Source organism: Balaenoptera musculus, chromosome 18 (assembly GCF_009873245.2).
Source record: "Balaenoptera musculus isolate JJ_BM4_2016_0621 chromosome 18, mBalMus1.pri.v3, whole genome shotgun sequence".
NCBI classification, from domain to species: domain Eukaryota; kingdom Metazoa; phylum Chordata; class Mammalia; order Artiodactyla; family Balaenopteridae; genus Balaenoptera; species Balaenoptera musculus.
In genome coordinates this window covers 68,303,225-68,321,340 of record NC_045802.1, presented here as the reverse complement: position 1 = coordinate 68,321,340, position 18,116 = coordinate 68,303,225, and the positions used below count along the sequence as shown (strand labels likewise).

The following is an 18,116-nucleotide window of genomic DNA, read 5'->3' as shown; positions in this document are numbered from 1 at the left end:
TTCACTTCCACAAAGAAATGTTCTCACTATCATTTCTGTGGAAAGAACAGGTCCCTCACGTGCATTTTCCCATCTTCGATAGAGAATGTATTATTAAAAAAATCATTCACTGTCCTCTCGATTCTATTAAAAACCAAACCAAACCAAACACACGTTGAAGATGTGATAAATGGCAGCATCATCTACAGGCAGCTATAAGAAGGTAGTAAATGCTAGAAGAGGGAAAACCCCAACCAGTGAACAGCTGAGTGCCAGGCCCTGGTCAGGACTGGAGACCCGAAGGCGGGTAAGTGCAGCCTCCCGCGTAAGGAGGTCTCGTAAGGAGACGGCAGGGACAGGGCAGCAGAGGTCTGCAGGCAGCTGGGCGGGCGGGTCTGGAATGCTTCACTCCTCTGGCCCTCCTCCTGGGCTGAATACATCCCAAGGCAGCGAACCAGATACATCCTCGTGGTTATCCCAGCATTGGACCCCGTGCTTGGCACAGGAGAAAAGCTCATTAAATGTGGGGCAATGAAGCAATTCTTATTCTTGAACAGCTGTATGATCTACATCTTAACTAACTACATAGGGTTTTAAAAAAAAATCTCCCATTAGATTATTCATTTTATGAGAAAGCACCACGTTCTATTTAGTGTTGCATCCCCCTAGTGCCTAATGCGGACACTTACCCGTAATCGACCGGCAACATTTGTTAGATTAAAAAAAAAAAAATTAACGAAAGCAATTTTAACAGAGGGTTATTTAAATTGTCATTCTAAATATCAATACTACACACAAACACAGCTGATGAAGCAGCCGTGCATTCTTTTCATTAAAAAGAACAAGTTAATCGCTCCTGGGCTTAAAATCCTGCAGTGACCCACCGCCAGCCAAGAGTAAAAGCCAAAGTCATGACAGACACGCACAAGGCCCTGCGCCCCCCACCCCGACCTGCCTTCTACTCCGTGGACTCCCCCTACTCGCTCTCACTGCTCCCCGGACACTGGGCCGGGCACACGGTGCCCCAGGGCGCGTGCCACTGCTTCCCCCTCTCCTGGCCATCTTCCCACAGACAAGTGCATCACTCACTCCCTTACACCCTTCAGGTCTTCACTCAAATGGCACCTTCTCCAGTAAGCCCTCCCTGACCACCCCACTCCAAACTGCAGCCCGCGCCCACCTCATAGCCCCACCCCTACTCTGCCTTCTCTCTTTCCTCCCCCCACAGCACCGATAACCTCCTAATTTACTACGCGGCTTATTTACCATCTGTCTCCATGACTAGGATGGAAACTCCACGAAGGCAGGGATCTCTGTCAGTCTGTTTGCTGCTTTACCTCCACTCTCTAGAACCACGCCTGGCACAGGGTAGTTGCTCAGTGAGTACTTGCTGAATCAATGAATTTCTCTTTAAAATGGTAAAACCATACAGCAGAATTTGTCTTTTGTTTTAAAGAGCCCCTTTTCTTGTTTTGTTGTTTTTAATGGGATTAAAACATACAGTTTCATAGATATACTCAAAGTATGGCCTGTTGGTCTCTTGGTAATAATAAGAAAACTCTATTTTGGTTGCACTTGAGTTTCTCACTACAGAACATGTCTTTAGGTACTTAACTTATAGAAGGTCTTCTGTTTACATTTAGCAATAAAGTGTAAAAAATCTGAAGCAGAGTTCTTGCTTGAGGTTACATTCCAATGTAAACTAAGAAATATTTATAGGAATTTTAATGACCCCAGCTCATATCTTATATACCAAGAGAAGAAGTTTCAAAATTCCTTAGAAGTTATTCATCACTGTGTAGTTTTAAAGGATGACTAAATACTAAACCACATCTACCCAAAATACAAAAGCATATATTTCAGACCACGGTTACACAGGTTGTTTTGTAGAAAATTTCCATTGCTATTTCTATACACACTGTTTTTAGTCACTGACCAGTTTTTCTCTTTTCCTTATTTTATGACAACATTTGTTCCTTATACTGGCAACAATAACTCAGTTTGACCTTTTCGTACTGTGAACAGCTAACTTCTGGAAGTCCTATCTGGCTTAAGCATATAGGGCTGAAGTTCAGAAAAAGAAGAACACGAGTTATAAAGAATTCATTCACTACCGTCACTAATATTTATTGAGTATCTACTCTATACTCACAACTGTGCTTGACAGAACAAATAAAATAGTAGAAACTCTCAGTTCAGGTCACAAATGTCCATCTTACCTCTTCTACAGAAAAGGACATGGACTCCACTTTTACAGTACAACTAAAGAAATCCTGGTAACTTTCAACAATAAAAATAAGGTTTGTGAGCTCATGAATTATCTCACACTAAACCTCAACGGCATCTCAGAGGACAATTACCCTATCACCTCTTCTTTATACACCTGACTACTCTAATACCAAAAAAAAGGGGAGATCCCGTTTGCTAGAATATTTACTTTACCTAGATTTCATGATATAACAACGTTTTACTTAATAAAAACTATTTCAAAAACTAAAAACCAAAACCCCACCAGGATGGCTTTTCAACAAATTGAAAAACTTCTTCTCAACAGTGTCTTCTTCAAGGATTCTTCAATCCAAGTTTTAAAGGAACTCGTTCTAGAAGATTTTATCATATTGATCCACCAAATCATAAAATCTCTGTATTTCCCCCTCACAGAATTATTGGACTAGGAATTATCTTGGTGATCATTTAGTTCAATACTTTTATTTTATATAATGGGGTGGAGACCAAAAGAATTTAGGTGAGTTGTAGCTCTTCTGTTTGACAAGGTTTCTCTACAGACCTTCAGCACTTTAGAGCTTATAAGAACCTAACGAGCCTCTCAATGGAATAACACCACTGAGAGGCTAAAGGTCCTCAGCCACTTTGACAGAATCCTGGAGTGGGAGGGCCTCTGAGGTCACAGGGTTACAAATTCCTACCAAATGATTCAATTCTCTCTACAACATCCCTCAAAATAGTCATCCGGTTTATGCAAGCACCTGAACAAGAGACAACATGCCATTTTTTTATGATCTCAACTTTTAAGATCTACTTTCACATTTTGATTTGAAAGCTGTCTGGTAACCTCCTCTTACAGGCCTTCCTTCTACTCTCTGGAGTTAGGAAGACTGACACACACAATCTAAACCCTTTACCATGAGAGATTCCTAACACGTGAGGATAAAGATCACGTCCCTGCCGAGCCCAGACATGCTCAGTTTATTCCATCATTTCTCCTAAGACCTGGCATCCAGACCCCTCACCACCCATGCTCTAAGGTCATCCGTGCCCTGGTAAAACGCAGTCTCCTGAGCTCACTGGGAATGGCCAGATCATCTCTCTTGTTCTGAGAGAGTTATATTTCCATTATTTTAGCCTGCAAGTCAATTTGCATTTTGATAGCCATGTGACACTGTTGGTTTAAACTGAGTCCATTAAGACTTGAAGGTGAACAGCACAGGTCTCCTTCATCCTGTGCACGAGAGGCAATTCTAGCTGTAGGACGCCCCCTTCACCTCTTCCCTTGTCATGCATGTGTCCACGCAATCAGCGATCCAGACAGTTGGTCTCCTGCCTGAAAATACTGACTAATCACTGTACACATGCAAAAGAGCATTTTTCTCCACTCACCACAATAATTTCTGTTTCTTTCTCATTAAGCTGTTGATAAGATACAGAATGAGTGAACTACTCCCTGCACCAAGTTTCCAGGCAGACAGAATTGTCAAAATTGACATTTTTTCCCTTAAAACCTTTAAAAACTCACACTTTACACATAATATGGATACAGAATCATTAATAACTATGATTCTTTTTTTTTTTCCTGGTTAAGGTTTATTGCTTCAGTCTCTTCCAAAGGATTTTTTTTAAACTTAAATCTTTATAGAAAAATTTATAAAGTTCCATAGATATCAAAAATTCATAAATTCCAAGGGGTTTTTGGATAACTCTTTTTTAAAAAGTCACTAACAGAAAAATTTCACTTCCTATTAAAAAAAAAAAAGTGCACACGCACACATGAGGCTAACTGATCATTACTGTGCTCAGTCACAGGGTGACAGAAAAAAAGCCACCACCATAAAAGGATGTCTGCATAATCTCCCTTAAAACAACGTGCCAAGGTTAACCTACTTCAGTTTGGGTGAATACTGACTGCTACCACACAGAGGTCCCAACAAGGCACTAAGAGGTAAGTACCAGATATTTTGCTTTTTCAACAAAGTCTTGTGAGTTAAGAAAAACTGTGAAGCCCTAATTAAGGTTTAAGGTAAAGGTAAAGAATCTATTCAACAAAAAGCTATAAACATTTCTAACAAAGATTTTATCATTAATATAGTTGAGACTCTCTGGTGACCAGCAGTTCTAATAAGCTGATACTAAGCTGGGTGAAAGCAATGGATCATGCCAGAAAGACCTTTGCCAAAAAACAGGGCTTACTTTGTACTTCTGTGTGAACTCACAATTACAAAAAACAGTATCAAATATTAATCATCAAATACTGCCAGTATTTCAGGATACTTTATGAAGGAAAGGAACAAAGTTATTTTAAAATGGAGTATTCCTACACTTAAATGTACTGTACTTATAACAAGTTATACAGCACAATTTAAAATAAAAGAGTTAGTACATGTTACTATTTGACCACATATGTAAGTATATAAAAGTCTTTCCTATACTTCTATTACTTCTCTACTTTTATACTTTCTATTATTTCTCAGGATAGAATTCCAGTAGTAGAATTCCTGGGGCAAAGGGTACACATTTAAAAAAAAAAAAAAAAAACAACTTCAGATATAAATGGATACTTTTCAGTTTACAAAAACATTTTACCAATTTACTCTCCCACCAGTGACAGTCTGGGCCTCACTGCTTCTCAGCCAACATGAGTATTTTAATTCTACATATAAACTATTAATCTAATAAGTGAAAAAAGAACATCTCTTGTTTGCTTTATGTTTATTTGATGATCAGAAAGACTAAACACATCTCCGTATTTTTTTCTAGAACGTCTGTGTGCCTAAAAAATAGCACAAAACAATGAATTATATGCAGTGAATTGCCAGTATTTACGTCCAGGTTGGGAATGGAGGTAACAGAAACTTGGTAAAATATAAGCTGTGCAGAGACTTCCTCTAAAGGAGGGTGTGTTTTTTTTTTTATTTTGGTGGGGGGGTGGTCTCACTTTAAGTACAATATAGTGTAGTGGTTAAGAGCATGGGCTCTGGAGTCAGGCTTGAACTGGGGCTCCATTATTTACCAGCTGTGTGGCTCTGGACAAGTTACTTCTCAGGCTTCAACTGCTTCATTTGTAAAATGGGGAGTAATCATACTGCCCAGGTCTTACAGCACTGGCTCTCACGGTAAGTGCCGGAAAACGGCCTGTTACCATTCTCTGCTCCCTCTGCCCATTAAACCACGGAAGGATGAATCCGATACGCAACGTTTCCTTGCCCTATCATTTCTATGGGAGTTCTTTTTCTTGAACTTATTTCCAGATCTTTAGAAAATATTTTACATAAAGACTGAGTCTATGGATGATTATACATCTGTGTTTTCTGTCTGGACTTTGCATTTGCTAGTATTTCAGTGCATGTTTTCTCTTGGGGGTTAATCATAGTTTTTGGACATAATACTGCAAAGAGCCCACCGCTCCAGAAAGCATTCTCACTCACAAGGTTCACCTATCATGTGGTGGCGGGAATTCCTTTTATAAATTACTTTCAACTAGCTTCTGAGAGCTTTTCAGTAACATGGCCAGCCATGTAGTGGAATAAATATTAACTCAGGTCACTATATGGCTTTCATTCATTTATGCTTTCCGTAGGCATTTACTAGATATCTCTTGCTGGCCAGTTCTGAAACACTCTATGGGATAAAACGAGATAAAGCCATCATCCTTAAGAAGTTTACATCTAAAAAAAGAGCTCACCATCCAGTAAAGGAGTTTACTAGCGACAGTTTTCTCTCTGCTATGGTTAAGGGCCTCCTGGAGTTGTTAAAATGCCCTGGTTGTGTATGTGCTGAGGATGTGCAGTGTCCTCGGGTCTGTATCCTTCCCAGCTTCCCAGGAGGTTTGTAAAATAGTGGGCTTCAATGTAAGATGAAATAACACACGTTAAAATCCTCTGAAAACGACAGAGGTAACAAAGATCCTTGTGGTATCTGGAAAGCCCAAAGAGAAGAATAAAAATATTTTGTTAAATATCTGCAAATATTTAAATAGCAGTATAAAAATAAATTAACAGCATAAGAGCTATCCTAGGTATTCACCATCTTCTCTCAGTGGAAATTTCAAACTGTTTTATAGAAATCTTGTTAAAAATAATAAAAATCTAAATTTATTTACAAAACTTTTACTTACTTTGAAATATGCTACAAATAAACTAATGAATTCCTTATTTATATCAACATATTTCCCTCCTTCCCTCCCTGCTCCCTCTTCCCATCTCTGCTCGCTGGTTGAGACAGGTGTATGAGTTGGTATGCGTTAAAGTTTTGAGATGTCTTCCTATTTTACTTGTTTCCTACCGATAACATCAGATCATGCTGGAAATAGGCGCTAGGGCTAAAACATACTACACTGAATGTGATTTCTGGAGCCAAACTGCCTGGATTAAATCCTGACACTTAACAGCTGTGTCTTCAGGCAAGCCTCATAAGTGCTCTGTGCCTCAGTTTCACCAGTGGTAATGGATTTGGGAAAGTTTTGTGAGATTCAGTGAGTGACTATACATAGGGTGCCCAGGGCAGTGCCTGGGACACAGTGTATGCTGAATAACACTGGTTACTATTATCAATCAAACGTATCCTGCAGTCTGATAAGAAACTTTGAGGATCAAGAAAGCTGGGATTCTGCTATTCCTTAATGGATATTCATTGAGCATCAATCATGGGCCAGCTGGAGATGCACAAAATTAACAACACAGCCCCCACTCTCAGGACTTCACGGGCCAGTAGGAAGCAGAAACAAAACAAACAGTACAGATGCCAGTACAGAGGGCAGTGCCCCGGTGAGGACACCCCACGCTGCCTTTCTGCGGGGGGGCGGGGAGGTGCTGTCGGGGGAGCAGGAGAGGATAAAACCAGGGAAACTTCCAGGAGCAGCTGATTCTGAACGAAGCCCTGAAGGAAAGCAGGAGCTGAGGATGCAGGACCGGGGAGAGGAGGCTCCAGAGAGAAGGAAGAGGGTCAGAAAGGAACAGAGCTGGGAGAGAACACAGGAAGGACATCAAAAGACAGCAAGCAGTCTAGTAGGGCCGGAGCCAGGGGGTCGCAGGATGGAAGACGGCTAGAGATCCAGCTGAAGAGGGAAGCAGGCCCTGAGCACGCAGGAGAGCGTGTGGCGTGACAGACGGCTTTCAGTTTGCCTCGGCACCGTCTGAACGGCACTGTGCGTGCTGCAGCTGCAACTCCCCGGAGGAGTGAGGGCGGCCTGAGGCAGGAAGAGCAGTGGCAGCAGAACGCACACAGGCGGACGGACAGACAGAAGGGGACGTGCAGAGGAGAGGCCGCGGGCCAGCGGGCTGGAGGCCCAGGAACTGCTGGCCGGCAGGAGGCAGTGGGTGCCGAGGACACGGAGGCCTGCGCGCCGGCGTGGTCCCTGGCTTGGCAACTGTCCTGAGGGGGCGGACCCTGAGCAAATGATCGAATCTCTCCCGAATTCTGCTTATCCATAAAAGAAGGATATTTAATGTTTCTGACTAATTTCTATGAGGTTAATAGAGACGAAAATCAAAATTTGAAACTCCCTTGAACTTTAAGGAGAAAGGGTACATATTGTTTCTAGAAATATTTTGCATTCAGAGGATAAAGATTATACGGACTCAGCCCTTCATGATAAGGAGTCTTTGTATATTACGCAGTTGGTTATCCTACATACAGGTCAAATCATGCCACAGGGAAACACAGTATTTGTCTTCCTTACACTGAAATGAGTATTACGGTGGGATTATTTTTTTTCTTCCAGTTCCTAAACATTATGCCATATATTTCAAGTCCGTAGTGCTACCACCTCCTCTGTCTTCATCTCTGAAGACTTTCATACCATCCTAGTCAGTATTAAAGCTGCCAAAAGCCACACAAGGAATAAATAATCAGTGAAAGGTGAAAGAAAAATAGCCAGACTATGTAAAACCCCAAATGTGCAAGTGGGTGTTTAACCAGATAACACAAATGTCAGGCACCTTTCACTTTCCCATCAATTCCAATGTACGTGTTAACAGAAGGTGAAGTGTCTTTAGCGGGTGCCCACTGGGTTCAGGACACCACCGAGGCACAAAGAGGAAAGTGCAGATGGGCCAATGCTGGGTGTTTTTTTCTTCTGTTCTGAAGAAGCTCCCTGTGCACCGTCCTGCACATGACCCTGTGCAGACCTACTGAGAGGTGGGCAGGACCAGGCTGTGTCCTGGGGTCAGCCGCAGGGTCACCCTTCCACAAGCCGGAGGATGTAAGCAAGCGAGCTCCCTGGGAGACAGGGAAGAGAGGTGCCCTCAGACACACTGACCACAGATGACTCGACTCCTGACATAAACACTCTGGCACGTGGGAGGTTCCGTCTGAGAAAGTGGGGGCACCTGTCAGTGGTCACCTTTCTGGACAATCTTCCCTACATAGCCTCCCCCAAAATCAATCTTGGACACAGCTATCAACTTAGGACTCAAAGCTAGTGGGAAAAAAAAAAAAAAAAAAAAAATCACCTGATAGTGCCGGAAGATTTCTTTGACTAGGTTATCGGGGTGTGTGCTGGCTGTCAGAGCGGGTGAGAGCGGTGTAGTAGTCTGGAACGGCCATCAGACTGCACCAGTGGAGGGACGCGAGGCTGGGCCTGTGCTGGTCACTGCCCGTCTGTGCCTCAGGGATGCCTGTTTCGCACCTGCCTATTTTGCAGGCCAGTGGGACACACAACTGCTCAGGTGACGGTTGTTGAGTCACCTTAAAGCAGGTGAGGAACACGACCGGTTGAGTGCTAGGCCCCGGTGTGTGTGACACTGGACCAAACTCAGATGTCCCTGTTTGCTCAGCTTCAAGAACAAGGAGGCTTTCTCAAGCAACTGACAAATACGTATAAAACTAGGTAACAGGAGGAAGCAGCAATGATTTCTTTCTTCCACGGGGTATGTTTGTCCTCAAGGCAGTAAACGGCCTCAGCCTGCTGTCCTGACCCACCTGTGCTCGTCTGCGTCCCAGGAGACCAAATCCTTGTTGCTCCTTTGAGCCTGGAGTCTTCCTCTGCCCCCTCCTTTCCCAGTGACTTTATTTTCCCACTCCAGAAATTTTCCCTCAATCTTACCCCTCTTCAACAAAATAACCAAAGGACAGTGTAGCAACAGAAATCAGACAAACAATGGGATCAGACAACAACACTCGTCATTTAGCAACAGACACGTATCACTTGTATCTGCACGTCCATTCTTCGGGTTGTTTTTGAGAGCATGCTCCTGGAACTTCCTCTTTGGTGCAGGCCACTGTGGGCACTTTGAGTCACATCATCTCAATGTGTAAACATGGTCCTGAGCAGACTTCGCCTCACAGAGAAGTCACCTCTTATTAATGATCATGTCAGCATGATTTGACCCATTCAATTCGTTGCTAAGGCATGAATTTAAACAAAATTACTAGAAGTTTAACCCCTTCTCATTTTTAAGTGTTGATGATTATTAAGCGAATAAATATTAGGGGTAAAGGTGACATTTCAGGAATCTTAAAGCTAAACACTAAAAGCCGGTATTCTCGCATTTACTAAATCTTTGAATATAGTGAGGATTTTATTCTGTTTCTGCCACAAATAGAGAAGCTAAGAAAATCATTATCCAAGCAAGTAAATTGGGATTGCAGAAGTACCCTGTGAAAAATCACAAATGCCTCCAAGTTGGTATCCAGGGTAAACAGTTCTAGAGTACAAATCACATTAGCTCTTAGTTCTCTTTAATACTAATAAATGAGTTTTGAGGGGGCCTTTTATTTTTTCCTTTCTGCGGCTAGAGAGAACTTGACAGTTCATGTCAACATGTCTGGTTATGCAAAAATGACACGATAGTGTCTTAAGAAACACTAGCTACTCTATTAGTGAGGAAATCAATTCTAGAGAAAAGCACACACAGGCCCACTTTCAAAAATGTAAGTGAAAATACTTTGGAGGATATTTTGCTATGGAAGAACTTGCTGTTTTACACATGTTAGGATAATAGTAAAGTTAAAAGGATTAACATTGCATTACAGAGACAAACCTGAGATAGCCTCCTTTGCTTATTAACAAAAACGTTAAGAGACCTGGCACAGACGGCTGCTCCGTAGTTCCTTGGGTGGAACCTGAATAAGGACCCACACTTCCCGCACGCAGCCCAGGTACTATCTGTGCCCTCAGGGCAAAGCTCGCAATCCTCATTCTTGTCTCTCAGCTGTGAGGCACTAAGGACAACTTAGGGACATTGTACATCTTTTCATTAGAAAGCATTATGAGGAAATTATAATTATTACAGGTACAAGTATTCTAAGGAAAAAAAAATTTAGAACAAACATTTCTTTTTGCTTTTCTTAAGGCAATAAAATGACGAGCCATAGTAGCAACACTTTCAAGTACAACTCAGTATATCTATCCTAAATACCATGTCGGACGCTGTTGTCTAATAATTATGACAAATATTTAAAATATAGTGAAAGAAAGAAAGAAAGAAAGAAAGAAAGAAAGAAAGAAAGGAAGGAAGGAAGGAAAGAAAGGATTTAGTTATGACTAAAAGAGGAAGGACTAGAAACAGTTAAAAGGGGAATTTGCAATCCAAAGGTTGGTAAAGGAGCACTGTAATGCAAAGAGCAAGCAGAGCCCGGGTGTGGGCGAGAGAAGAAACATAGCAAATACTGAGATAACACCTCATTCAGACAACAGCACATTCCCAACATCCATCCTTCAGTTTAAGGTCCTCAGACATTAAAAGGTATCATTTCTGAATTTCCAGGATCTAGCATATGGAGGAGGCACTAAAAACAATTTTTGCTGAATAAAAGAATGGAGTTAAGTCAAGATTGAGGAAAGTAATCCTGAATCCTAAAATGATTAAAGGAAGGGATGAAAGAATATTTCTGAGGGAAGATGATAATAAATTGGGATTGGTTGATATAAGAACGGGATAACGACCGTCAAGTATGTGAAAGTGGTTTCCTCTCAATTTGGAAAAGATAAAACGGACTAAAACTATAGCATTAATGACACAGGACAAGTAACACCGAAGGTAATACACTAGAGCTGCTGACGGATGGAATCAACCTTCCACAGGTTACCAAATATCCAAAAGAACACATTTCAGCATAGCCCAGATTCTCCTTTACCTGAGGTCCTCTGGGTCAGCCCATTTTCACATCCGCGTTGTGCAAGTGCCTTTCTTGGACCGACTCGGGGCAGTGGCAGGCAGCAAACAGCCCCTCCCCAGTCTCCCCTCAGCGCTCTATGACGCGGCGTCCACCAGTCTGGCCTCCCACTTGGGAAGGCACCCCTCCTGGAGTGGGAGTCCCGTTGTCCTCCGGAAGAATCATCTCCCTGCTCTGGAACGGCTAGGCCACGTGTGCCCCGGCTGTTTGTGTACAGGTGAGGATGGCCCTGAAGCCTAGACCACTTTGAAACCACAAACTCTCAGTTCTTGAAAGGCAGCGTGAAGCAGCTGCCCCTGCCGAGGACTGGACAGAGTAGGAGGCTTGAAGCCAGGCTGGCAGAGAGAAGGATCCAGCATGACCCTTACCTCCTCTGACAGCGGTTTCCTCGAGTGGAGAGTGCGTGGGTGATGGCAGCACCTGGCTTGCAGGGCTGCCGGGACGGTTCTTCCAGACATGACTTAAGGTAGGCACCTAGCGAAAACTAAGGCATAAATCTGAATAAAGAGCACTAGCTTTGAAAAGTATGTCAGAGGACAAGGCTTTTGCAAGAAGAGCTCAATTTCAAAAAAGATTTCTTCAGATTAAAAAAAATTATTTACCTATTTACTCATTTCATAGTCAATTCATGTTTGCTGTTAAAAATTTAGAATATATGATGAAACTCAAAAATCACTTGTACTTGTGAATTATGTCTTGGCCTATATAGCCATGCAGGGGTGTGTGTGTGAATAGTTGCTTTTCCTACCCGCAAAGTGGCCTGTTGTGGAATCTGCTTTCCTTACTTAACATCATTCTCTGTCAGGAAATAGGCATCTACATCGCCATTTTCAGTGGCTGCATCGTATTCTACTATATGGCCATAAAATACTTAACCAGTTCCCTAATGATGGACATTTGATTTGGTTGCAAATTTTCACACTTAAAGTTAACACTGTGTTAAACATCTTTTCCTTAACTTAAAATGTTCTGAAAACACTGCCTTTTGTGACTCTACTGGATGCTTTATTTCATTCAGTGAAGCAGCTGGGCATGCATTTACAACTGGTGGGCAATGGCACATTCTCTGATTCATACATTAGTGTAACTTTCCTAATCTCTACAATAATTATTATTCAGATGGAGGATTAGCAGACTCCACGGTGTATTTTTTGGTGTATTTTTTTCCCCACCGTGTATTTTAAAGGCGGTTCCCGGGAACCTGCTTTGGAAGACTCCTCGAAATAAAATTTACATGTTGAGATTTTCAGAAAAAAATTTTTTTCACAAAAATTAGAAAAACAAAGGCAGCTCTTGATGCCTGTTCCTAAACTGCAACCCGTGCCTGGAATTTCCACCTCTCCCTCGTGTCCAGTCTCGGCTCCTGAAAGCCACTTCTCACACGAGCGAAGCCTTTCCCTACTAACTGGATGAAGTTTTCCTACTTTTATTCCACAACTGCAATTTACACGATTTCCCTTTCAAGAATCACTCCATCCCCCCCACCCCCGCACAAAATATAAAGTCCATATTTATTGGGTTTTGTTTGTTTTGTTTTCTATTTCATTAATATCTCCAATTAATTTTATTATTCTACTTTTTGGGGGCAAACTCGGTTCTCTTCTAGCTTCTTGAGCTGTATATTTAACTTAGCTATTTTCCAATTTTTTAAGAAATAAGTGCATTCAAGGCTTTGCATCAATCTCGGATTAACTCTTTAGCTGCATTCCACAGCTTTGTAGTATTTTTTGTCCTTTGGTTCTAAGCACTTCAAATTCTGCATTGTGATTTCTTAACCCATGAGTTCCTCAGAAAAATATATTTTTAGATTCCAAGTGCATCCTTTATCTTTTTATTTTTGATTTCTAACTTAGTTGCACTGTACTACTCACAAGGAATGTGAGCTGCTAGCTAATGATTTTCTGAGAAATCTGAGACACCTCTCATGATCTAGTACATGGTTAAATTTGCAAATAATTCTAATGTGCTTTCAGCACAAATTCTGTTAGCTTTTAAGTCATGTTGGGTCAATCTTTTTTTTAACCTGTCATATTCTAATAAAAATGTGTTAAAATCTCCCATTATGGCTGTGGATTGACCATTTCTCCTTTAAATTCTGTCAAATTTTGCTGTTACACGTACAATTCATGATTCTTTTTATGTCCTTGGTGAACTGTTCTTTTGAACTTGTGTAGTGACCTTCTTTACCCCTATTAATATTGATTGTGCCTTGAACTCTATTTTTTTCTGATGTTACTATTGCTACTCTGGCTTTCCAGTGGTTGGGGTTTGCCTGGTGTGTGTCTTCCCGTGCCTCGGTTTTCAAACTTCCCAAATCGCTTTGAGTTCCCTCTCTTCTAAGCAGCATGCAGCTGGATTTTTAAAGATCCAAACTGACGGTCTCTGTCTTCTAATCGGTGAGCTCAAGCCATTTACATTTGTTGTGACGCATTTCCTACCCTCTTATTTTGTGTTTTCTACCTATCATCCTCATCCTTTGCTTTTTCCCAGTCTCCTTTCTTGTATTCCCCTGATTAATAAAAAGTTCTACTTCCTTTGTTGCTCCCTTTTGCCTTAGGTTGTATTCCCATATTTTCATGATTAACCTATCAACGCTGTAGATAATGCACACCTATGACATTAGTGCACTCCTCTCAGAACCCTCCTTGTCCGTCAGCATCACTGTTTTAAGACGGTTAGAACTAAGTTAGCAGAGCTCCAATTCATTTAATACAGCAGTTGGAGATGTAGATTTGTCGTCACTGCTTTGATAAGGCTAGGGACAGGGATGGGGTTCTTTCCTTTAACATATAGTACCATCATCGCTACATATATTGAACTTTTCCCTCAGCTCTGGTGACTTTCAGATTTGTGCATAGAGATAGACCTATCAGAAAATTATTTTTCTTCTAAAAATAACTTCACAGAATTTGTTGCTCTTCTCTTCCTTAGTTTTATCAAAGTTCAACCTCATATATGGAATTTTATTGTAGGAGTTTTCCACTTTTCAACTTAGGACTTGAAATTTCATCTTAGACATTATTTATAACAAGAAAAGAGTTGGAAATAATCCAGATATTCATCAAGGGAGTAGGTAAGCAAATTATGCATTAACACACTGTAATACTGCAGAATATCTATCAAATGTCTATAAAAGATCTACACATATGACAAAAATATAGATTACACTGATCCATGAACATGGTAAATGAATAAAGCAGAACACAGAACACCACATGTGTAATGCTTCCTACAGTGTGTACATGTAGGAACACATACTGCATGCATCAGTGGGGTATCTGCATTAATTTTAAAGTTTCCCCTTGAAGCTCTTACGTTTTTTCCCTTTTTGTTTCTTTTTCTTCTTTTTTGTTTTTGTTTGGTTGTTGTGGTCATCGTCTTCTTTTCTTTCTTTCTTTCTTTTTTTTTTTTTTTTAAGAAAACCTAACAAAGGCCTTAGCTTGTTTCTCATAATTTTTGGGTTAACACAAATCAGATCACTGTGGTAAGTTCATGTTTCACTACATAAATGTGTGACTGATTTCATTTCCTGGCAGTGATATGCATTTGGCGGAAAAAAAAAAGTCCAACTGATATTCAATTTAAAAGCAAAGTTTTACGCTTCCTGAAATGTGGGGCACTTTACATGATTTTACTCTTAACCAGACGATGATTCAGAAAAAGGAAGGGGAAATTTCTGCCTAAAAAGTTAGTGCATTCCCTCTTGTCACAAAAATACATTTGCCCTATTTAAATGGTTCTATTTCCTTTGCCAGAGCTTTGCCAAAACCACCAAATTGTGAGAGTAAAAACATAAATTTTATTCTCTGTTCTTTCTGTTACTATATGGTATGTAACCACATTACGTATCACAGATTTTAAAAAATTATATCAATCTTGAAATTTTAAAAGTTAGATCTATAGGAGGCAGTTTATATCGCTTTTAGTTAAATATGCTTTTAATTAAACGCACCCTTCTTGGTTTTTTTAGAGACCTTGAACACTGCTGACGGATATAAAAATGGACAACCTTACTACCCCCTCTGTAGCTCCTCTGGGAAGCGACTGTGACCTCTACGCCCACCACCGCACAGCCAGGATCCTCATGCCTCTGCATTACAGCATCGTCTTCATAATTGGGCTCGTGGGAAACTTGCTGGCCTTGACTGTCATTATTCAAAACAGGAAAAAAATCAACTCTACCACTCTATATTCAACCAATTTGGTGATTTCAGACATACTTTTTACCACTGCTCTGCCTACACGGATGGCCTACTATGCACTGGGCTTCGACTGGAGAATTGGCGAGGCCTTGTGTAGGATAACTGCTCTCGTGTTTTACATCAACACGTACGCAGGCGTGAACTTCATGACCTGCCTGAGCATTGACCGGTTCTTTGCTGTGGTGCACCCCCTGCGGTACAACAAGATGAAAAGAATTGAACATGCAAAATGCATTTGCATATTTGTATGGATTCTCGTATTTGCTCAAACACTCCCACTGCTCATAAAACCTATGTCAAAGCAGGAGGCTGAAAGGACTACGTGCATGGAATATCCAAACTTTGAAGAAACCAAATTTCTTCCCTGGATTCTGCTTGGTGCATGTTTCATAGGATATGTACTTCCGCTCGTAATCATTCTTATCTGCTATTCTCAAATCTGTTGCAAGCTCTTTAAAACTGCCAAACAAAACCCATTAACTGAGAAATCTGGTGTAAACAAAAAGGCTCTCAACACAATTATTTTTATAATTGTTGTGTTTGTTGTCTGTTTCACACCTTATCATGTTGCAATTATTCAACACATGATTAAGAAGCTTCGTTTTCCTGATCTCCTGGAATGTAGCCAAAGATATTCATTCCAGATATCTCTGCACTTTACAGTATGCCTGATGAACTTCAATTGCTGCATGGACCCTTTTATATATTTCTTTGCATGTAAAGGGTACAAGAGAAAGGTCATGAAGATGCTGAAACGTCAAGTCAGTGTATCAATTTCCAGTGCCGTGAAGTCAGCCCCTGAAGAAAACTCACGTGAAATGACGGAAACTCAAATGATGATACATTCCAAGTCTTTAAATGGAAAGTAAAAAGGAATTAAATCTTGGATTTATAGCAAAGTAAACTGTATGACAAACTTTGCAGGACTTTTCTTATAAATCAAAATGATTGTTTAACTTCTAATTAGGATTCTTTTAAATTCCTTTCATTGGGCACTATTTCTCACCTCCGACTTGGAAGTAAATTGATATATATGCATTTTTTTACACTCGAGGACAACATTAAGCAAAGTTCTAATTTGTAAATGAAATACTACACCAAAAGGGAGCGTATTTTAATAACTCACAGTGTAGAAAGAAAAGTTTTGTGTTAATGAAAAATTTAATCATTCATATTTCCTGCCAATAATTTGGCAAAAGAAAAAAAGACTGTTAAAATTGTATATTGCAAAAAAAAAATTGTATATTGCCAGTGTAGAAATGTTAATATTGTAACATATTTCTTTTCTTTTTTTTGATAACATATTTCTTCAGTTCATGTTTCTTTCAATCTTAGACTTTATCTCCTCGATAATAAGTTTTTTTGTTTTGTTTTGTTCTGAGTCATAAATTTTTGTTTCAAAAAACTCTTTTGGAATAAAGAGCTGGATGCTACAAAATTATGAGTATGTCCTTCAATGCTCACTGTCAACTCTCAGCAAAAGTTACAGGGAGGATAAAATTAGCAGTAGACAGATTTTGGACAGCAACATTATAATGATGATGGTGACGAATGCAATGAAAGCTCTTCCCAAACAGCCGGCATAGCATTCAAGGGCCACTGCTCAGGAATAGGACATGGACTTCATGTGGAAGGAGGCACCACTTGCTAAAGTCTTCTTGAGAATAAAAAAATATACAAATAGCCTTGGTTTTTCTTGGGTCCCTAGGGGATGGTTTCTTATTTATACAGAAGTTGACAGTACCCTGTATCTGTATTTCAGTGGTCTGGGTTACCAGAAAGGGTAGGGAGGAAGAGCAGTGGGGTGTAGTTGTCGCTTGCCTAAAGAAGATGGGGAGTAAAATGCAAAACCATACACTTCAGAGTAGCCAGGATTGTTTACAACATTATATATTTGCTCAAATAAATACCTTTTTATGAGTAGCATGACCTCTGCAAGTACAGCCACCCATCTGCCAGCTCAAATTTGCTTTATTGAATCCCCAGATTACCCCAATACAGTATCCATGTTAGCAATGATACCAAGTTTGATAACGGAACTAAAGAAATGAAATGCTGTGTCATGAGTCATACTTAAAATTTTTATTAGGCTTTATATCCTGGAAATATTTTCTTTTAAAGTCTTCTCTTACTCATTTTCAACTTTCATCCTGTAAGAAAACTAATCTTTTTTTTTTTTTAACAGTTTTTATTTATTTATTTATTTATTTTAATTTTTTTTTTTTGGCTGTGTTGGGTCTTCGGTTCGTGCGAGGGCTTTCTCTAGTTGCGGCAAGCGGGGACCGCTCTTCATCGCGGTGCGCGGGCCTTTCACTATCGCGGCCCCTCCCGTTGCGGGGCACAGGCTCCAGACGCGCAGGCTCAGTAGTTGTGGCTCACGGGCCCAGCCGCTCCGCGGCATGTGGGATCCTCCCAGACCAGGGCTCGAACCCGTGTCCCCTGCACTAGCAGGCAGATTCTCAACCACTGCGCCACCAGGGAAGCCCTGAAAACTAATCTTAATGGTTGATTCAGCACCATTTACTGAGTGCTTTCTGATTTGTATTTTGTTAATTTCATAGATAGCTAGCTGACCTTAAAAAGCTA

At 40.7% G+C, this 18,116-nt stretch overlaps 2 protein-coding genes across 2 annotated transcripts in view; one reads left to right on the top strand and one right to left on the bottom strand.

Moving 5' to 3' along the window:
* Positions 1–18,116, bottom strand: part of UBAC2 (UBA domain containing 2) — a 172,000-nt gene that overhangs the window by 66,709 nt on the left and 87,175 nt on the right. The gene's annotated exons all lie outside the window — the stretch shown is intronic.
* On the top strand, positions 4,094–17,088 carry GPR183 (G protein-coupled receptor 183). Its single transcript, XM_036831550.1, has 2 exons — positions 4,094–4,156; positions 15,299–17,088. The coding sequence occupies exon 2, from the start codon at positions 15,329–15,331 to the stop codon at positions 16,397–16,399; it is 1,071 nt and encodes a 356-aa protein (XP_036687445.1). The 5' UTR covers positions 4,094–4,156; positions 15,299–15,328; the 3' UTR covers positions 16,400–17,088.